The following is a 7,500-nucleotide window of genomic DNA, read 5'->3' as shown; positions in this document are numbered from 1 at the left end:
TTATGGTATCACACAGTAGCTGTCTCACACAGGATTGTGGGTCTTGAGGAAGAGGAGGAGGAGGAGGAGGAGGAGGAGGAGGAGGAGGAGGAGGAGGAGGAGGAGGAGGAGGAGGAGGAGGAGGAGGAGGAGGAGGAGGAGGAGGAGGAGAGGAAGGAGGAGGAGGAGGAGAGGAAGGAGGAGGAGGAAGAGGAGGAGGAGGAGGAGGAAGAGGAGGAGGAGGAGGAGGAAGAAGAGGAAGAAGAGGAAGAGGAAGAGGAAGAGGAAGAGGAAGAGGAGGAGGAGGAGGAGGAGGAGGAGGAGGAGGAGGAGGAGGAGGAGGAGGAGGAGGAGGAGGGAGGAAGAAGAGGAAGAAGAGGAAGAAGAGGAAGAAGAGGAAGAGAGGAGGAGGAGGAGGAGGAGGAGGAGGAGGAGGAGGAGGAGGAGGAGGAGGAGGAGGAGGAGGAGGAGGAGGAGGAGGAGGAGGAGCTAGGGGAGGGAGTCCATCACTGATGGTCAATGTCCTCTATCTGATAAAAGCCTTAGGCATCAATGTAACTTTCCTTTGCTTTTTCCTACTACAAATCTTTGGATAAAAGATATGAATGTCATCTTTCATCGATTAAAAAAATAAAAAGATAAAAATATAAACAGGTGCTTATCTACCTACAATAAAACCTAGTTTTATATATATATGTATGTATATATATATATATATTCATCAGACTAGCTTAAAATCATTAACAAGTTCTTATATAAAATGGAATGTCCTTAAGGAAAGGTGCGTCGGTAATACAAGGAATGGAAGGGAATCCAAACTATTATGTACAATGCCAGTTAACCGAGGAATATTTCTCTCTCCTCCCCTTTTCCCAACGGGTATTTGAAGCGAGTGTTGGGGATTCTACAAGCATAACCTCTCCTCCTTATCATCAACGCACCTTCCAAAACTAAAGAGGGTATTTCGGGTGAAGGGTGACTTCAAGAGCATCATTAAATATTTTGAATGGAATCGGTAAAATGCGTGAAATGCAAAACATATTAAGTAAGAAGTTAAAATACAACTCTTTGAACTTATCATTAGTCAAAAGATGAAGAGGCAGCATAAGAGTACAAAGAAAGTGAAATGAAGATGGATTCAACCTATATGTAACGGTCTACCAAAAACAATAATAAGAATATTATATAAAAAGAATATAATAATCATAATAACAATAAAAATAATAACATAAACAACATATACGATGACCCTAGTTTAGGTAAGTATTACATGGTGACCCTATTTTAGATAATTATAATACTGTAGACCAATAATTCTACACATGAATGCAACTTAAAAAGGTCTAATAGAGCTATCTGTATCACATCTACACTGGCATTCAGTGAACAAAAATATCTATAAAAATTAACTAGCACTAATACATGAATCAGTGACAAAACAGTGGAACAATGTTCATTTTCAAAGCCTTGTGTATAGATAGAATGGGGATGAAAGGGCACAGAATAAATAATTTCTTCCTTTTTCTCCATGTAAACCCAAGGCTAATAAGCAGGATGCAGGTAGATCCTATCAGTACTATGCTATTCCTGGAGTGCGTTCAAAATGATTCATGGCAGACTGCTTTGGTGAAATAACTCCTTGTAACATATGAGTACCTTCAAATTGTTTTACGTAATCTAAAGACTCCTTAGCAGAGTCAAAATAAAGTACTACATCAACCAACAATTAATATCACATACTAAATCATACAGCTACAGTATCATACATCTTTGTAAATCAATCAGTGATAATTTTTACTCAACGAAAAAAAAATGTCAACCAATTAATCAATAATGTTGAAGACAAAAATTATATATATGTATCAATAGTATCATGTCCGTAAACAAGAAACAAGTACGTGAACAACACAAGATTAATACATACCTCAATTACGAACCAAAGGCAAATTACACTACACACCATGCATACTTTCTCCCTCGGGAATCTCTCTTTTTTTTTCATTTCCTTAAGTGTTCACAGATACACTTTACAAGTCTCTGTGATATTGTACATGTCATATTGACCAGTTTTCATTGGAAAATAGACAATATTAGACTTGAGCACAAATTATCACTCAATAATATATCTTAAAAACACCTAAAAACATGAGAAATTAATGTTATTTGATAATCTTCATACATAGCTAAAAACATTTATGTATAGTGCCTGGCGGAACAGCTTCCTATTACACAGCTAGTGGATAGGTAACGTCATACATCCATTCTGTTAGCATACTCAAGAGAGGTTCTAACAACCTACAGTGTACAGATCTAACAATGGTTCTTTGGACTGCGTTGTTAAGTTACTCTAAATATATATCTCTTCTGTCTCCTTGCATAACATACATGTACTTCCATGATGTCAAGTTAAAAGTAGTATTCGGATTTATTTCTGGATTTTTCCTTATTTTCCTCATTTTTCATGGGGAGAGGGGAGGGGAGTATTTACGTACATTTAATATTTTAGGTAACTGAAATACTTCAATTTATACATCATCAAATTAGTTCCTCCTATAATATAATTATAACAATAATGATGATGATAATAATAAGAATTAGAAGAAAAAAAAATAATAATAATTGATAATATTGATAATACCATTAATAATGATGATTAAATAATAATTAAAACAATAACTAACTGCGATAATAATAAACACAATATCTTCAATTCACAATGGAATGACCAGCAGAAATACAACCCAAGTATAATTTCATAGTGATTTCTTCTTCTACTTCTGTTCCTTCAAAACAGAACTCTTATTTCACAATATCTACAATCAGATATATTCCACCTTAAGTTTCGATAATTTCCTAAGTCAAATGCCGCTTCCAGCTACCTACGTCCACTGCTGTTCTTCCTGGATTCGTTGGAAGCATTCATCCATGAAGTGATACTGCAAAAAAAAGGAATAAAAAGAGAAAATATATTATTCAAGAGCTTGGGATTTCCTCTACTGTCACATTCAAATATAGATCAGCTTTTAAATCTCAAAGTGCATGTGGACAGAACAAAAAGACTGGATCATACAGACAAACAGACTTACAAATAAACCGACAGAGAGCTGAAATGAACACAAACACACACACAAAAGAGTAAAAAATTATTGATCTCAACTTACATAAGGAGTGAAAATTTTCACCCATCTGATAAGGTCCTCAGTTTGCCGATACAGGAAGCAGAATGCCATGCCTTCATCATCTATTTCAAACTTCTCAATCGTTGACCAGGCAAAGTCAATTACCTGCGTCTGTAAGACATAAGGATTACAAATAAGTGATACACAATCCAGTGCCTCATACTCACGTCTTGTTCTCAAATATAATACATTCAATCTAGTTTTTGTTTGCATGAGTGAACTGTAATGTAAGACACATTAACTCTCAAAAGTATACTTATACAATACTCTTGTTTTCAGTGATGTATTAAAGAGTTAATCAATATCCATCAATTGCTACATATGACCATGAATCATTGAAATTTGATAGGTTCCATAATTCGTGAATTTCACAGAAACTTCATGAAGTTTCTTACATAAAATATGATCTTATGAAAATGAAATGAGAAATATCACATCACCTTACTTTGTTGTAAAAGAAAAGGAGGTTTTTGGTACTGCTGCAAAAACTCATTACACAAGACTAAACTCCTCTTCAATGTACGTAATAGCTCTCACTATCCATTTCTTTCATCCCTATCATCAATTATGTCCAAGATGCTACTCACCTGTAATGTACCATCTTCCTTACAAGCTTGTAACCTAAATGACTTGTAACCCACATAGGCAACAACATGTCCCTTCTTCCTGGAGTCACATGGGCAATGAGGGAACACTATATCGCCATAACCTTCACATCCACGGACAACCTGAAAGAGAAGGTTTAATCTAAATCTATGGATTTTAAATGATTGAAAAAAATAATGTTGGTATTCATTGATATGACTATCATATCCTTGACCTCTTGGATCCAGGTGATGGGGGTGCCATGTCATTAACTCAATGCTGCCGGGGAAAAGCTGTGCTCATTTTTAAATATTTGTGAGATGTCTCTGCACACAGATGGCTCTACTAGTGCATGGCACAAGGGAGTAGACTCTGTGACCTTACCTGATTTCACCTTTCCTTGAATTGGTGGGAAAAATGTTTTTTTTTACTAATGCTATGAATATCGATGGTTCTTTATGACATATTCATTATAATTACTATAATGTTATAATCATTAGTAATTGCAATATAAGGTAACAAAATATTTTTGAAATTCAAGGAAAATGATAAACAGGCAAGACAGGCAATACTCTTAGTTCGTTCATAGATGATCTAGTACAAGTGTAGCCATCTGTATGTAAAAACAATTAGTAAAGTAAACTCACAGTGGGCATGGCACATACATACATGCCATGCCTGTCGGATTTGGTTTAAATGTGCTATGGAAAAATTTGGCTGATGGTGGGAATATGGGAATAAGGTGTCATGACTTATTGTCATTGAGTGGCAAATGACAGGGATGTCTGGCTCTAGGTAGGAGATTAGATTCAGTAGGCCTTTAGCAAGGGGCTTTTGCTCAATTTCCACCAATATGCAAGGGAGGAATATACTATCTGGAAGCCATGCCTGAAAGAGCCCTGGCTCAAATGAGAACACCACTTTCATGCAGTGTAACCTATTCCTGCCTGACTGGCTGTGCAGGGATTTACAAAAAAAAAAAAAAAATATTATGTATATATAAAAAATAACAAAGAATATATTGTTACTCATTATTCTTGTTAGTGAACAGAGTTGTAGACTATCTAGAGAGATAATACTCTTGCTTTACTATACCATTGCTATTCCTAGTTCTTGCAAGAGCCCTTATGGCTACTTCACACAATCCAGAAAATTGTGATGGGAAAAAAAAAAAAATGCAAGATATCAAGCTGCTACAGTAGGCCAGGCAATCCCCTTGCCAGGAAGCTGCACTCCAAGGACTAACCTCCTGACATGACAGAACTAGGCAAATTTCTGCTCCATCAAGAATGGGCCAAAAATAATATCATAACCATATTGTGAAAGATCCATTATGTAACTCTTTTTGGTTAATCTTTCTGTCAGATCATAAATTGTTTTAAAACAGTCCAAACAATTTTATAATACAGTGAAGAGCATAACATGTGTGCTAATGGCATACACCACCCACCCATGTACTGCACATCTCTTTAGTGGTGTAGTGTATATTTTCATTTAATATTCTTTATAGAATATTAATTTAGTACACAATGGCTCCCAAATGCAGCAAAACTAGTGCAGTTTTACCAAAAAAGTACACTACAGTAACCCAAAGAGCTATACAATATGGTGTCCACTATGACAGACCTTACAGGGGACATTAACCCAATAAACATGAATAGCATCTATTCTTGCTATGAAGAACCAGGCCTAAATGCCAAGCCCATGTTGTGTGCATTAAATATTTGCTTGGCTCTGACTTTAGTCACTGAAGTACAGCCCCTCAACAGTAAGATTTTTTTTTTTTTTTTTTTTTTTTTTTTTTAAGGAAATGTACTTAAAAAGAAACTTTTTGGGTACATTTCCTAAAAAGAATCATAGATATTGCTGCCCAAAAGAGTGATGTAAATGTACGTTTTCAGCACCTCTAATTTTCCATTAAGTGGCTGACTGTAGGAGCAGTCTAGTAGAACTTATTATTAGGTTAAGCAACATATCCGTACTAATCTGTATATACATGATGTTTTGTAATAATCACACTTAGTGTCTTTTATATGAAACCAACTATCATAAACCCAGATCATGCTAAGAATCTCATAATCAAATAGATCTATAAGTTAAACACAAAAGCAGAATAACTAACCTCTGAAGCATGCAATGGTAAACATGAGATTAATTATTATTATTTTCCAGTTTTGTGACTTGTAAATCAAAAAATCCTGTCTACAGAAGCATATCTAATGTACCTAATTCTTTACTAATTAGAATACTGACCTGGAGGTACTGCTCCTTTCGAGCAACATCTTGCAATGCCTTTAACTGATACAATTGATCTGTGGGTTTGATATGGCCTCGATTCACATCTTCCACAGCCGTCCAAAACAGCCATGTGTGAGCAGTGTCATCAGTTGCACAAAGGCGTATCTGAAAATAATGTATTGTGCATCCTCAGTAATTTCAACAATGAAAATACAACCCTAAGCGAATATCAATTAACATCATGAAAATCCTAATATTCATGTAAATTGTTTTGGACAACAAGACTGACAAAACCTTTGAATATGATTCACAGTAAATGAAAAGGACCCTAACTTAAATTTCAAATTACCAAAACAAATGGCAAATAGCTGGCCAGAAAATTAAAAACACTATGAATATAAAAAGATATTTCACTTTAATTTCTAAAAAGGCATAATTACAAAGATTTATGATATCTCAAACAAAATCCAATAGATAGAGATGGAATGTTAGGTGTTTTCATAACATGAGTGAAATACAACATATTCCTGACTAATTGTTTTCAGATGACTACTGGCCGACCTCTACTCTAACTCTAATGCATCTTTAACCCAATCACTATGGATTTATTTACTGTCTCCTGTAGTTTTTTGTGAGTTTTGTCACATACAGATGGCTCCACATGTGTTCAGCCTGCAGGGTCTAGAAGTATGCCCGAGTGGCCAATCCTGAATTCCCCATTCCTTGAAATTTTGGGAGAATGTGTTTTTCTTTCTAATACTATTGATATTGATACTGTTATTATTCTTACTAATATTATAATTATCAAATTATCATTAATGTCTTGGTAACATTAAAGACAAAGAAATAATACAAAAGAAACTTCCCAAAAATCGAAGAAAAGGGTAGACAGGTGAGATAGGCAGGACTTATAACTGACTCCTTGGTAAGTAAGCACTTGTAGAGCCATCTATGTGTAAATACAATAAATAAACTTATATTACAGTGAGCATGGCATGTATTCTTGCCATCCATGCCAATTGGGTTAATTTGCACTGATCAATTTTTCACAATATACATTATTAGACCTTTATATGATTATCAATATGTTTTTTTTCCCTTGAAAACTGTACATGTCAATATCAACTTATTGTAATTTCAGCTGAATGTATATTACTGGTCTTTTCTTGTATGAAACTTGCCAAATGCTAGTTACCTAATCTAGTCTACTGTATCAGTAACATCCTACTTTCTTAAACATTTTTTAACAAGTGTAAATGGCTGACAGTTTTTGAGATTCTTGTGATGTCAATATGTGCTTTTGTGGACATATTTTCCACAATTTTGGAATCTTTACAATTACTGCTAAAGATACAGCAATAAACTTACAATTGTATATTGTGTTTTGGTTTTATTTACAGACAAAATCTATTATACCCCCATTTGATGTCACTTTCCAAGTAGTCAAGCAGTCTGGCCCTGTTAAAACTACTAATAACCCGACAGTTTCCAATCTCTCCGAAGATAAACTGCGTTGGAA

General features: G+C 35.1%; 1 protein-coding gene across 2 annotated transcripts in view; it reads right to left on the bottom strand.

Moving 5' to 3' along the window:
• Window positions 1-387: 387 nt before the first annotated feature.
• Window positions 388-7,500, bottom strand: part of LOC125031169 (sorting nexin-27-like) — a 21,488-nt gene continuing 14,375 nt past the window's right edge. Inside the window, exons 7-10 of one of the 2 annotated variants that reach the window (XM_047621739.1) lie at window positions 5,997-6,146; window positions 3,746-3,886; window positions 3,141-3,269; window positions 388-2,915 (exon numbers count right to left, since the gene is read on the bottom strand). In XM_047621739.1, coding sequence (XP_047477695.1) covers window positions 2,859-2,915; window positions 3,141-3,269; window positions 3,746-3,886; window positions 5,997-6,146 — 477 coding nt within the window. In that variant the 3' untranslated portion in view covers window positions 388-2,858. The remainder of the gene's footprint in view (window positions 2,916-3,140; window positions 3,270-3,745; window positions 3,887-5,996; window positions 6,147-7,500) is intronic. The other variant, XM_047621738.1, reaches the window with a different exon arrangement.

The sequence above is a fragment of the Penaeus chinensis genome, chromosome 12, assembly GCF_019202785.1.
Source record: "Penaeus chinensis breed Huanghai No. 1 chromosome 12, ASM1920278v2, whole genome shotgun sequence".
Taxonomy (NCBI): domain Eukaryota; kingdom Metazoa; phylum Arthropoda; class Malacostraca; order Decapoda; family Penaeidae; genus Penaeus; species Penaeus chinensis.
Note: the sequence above shows the minus strand (reverse complement) of the source record. Positions and strands in the feature narration are given on the sequence as shown.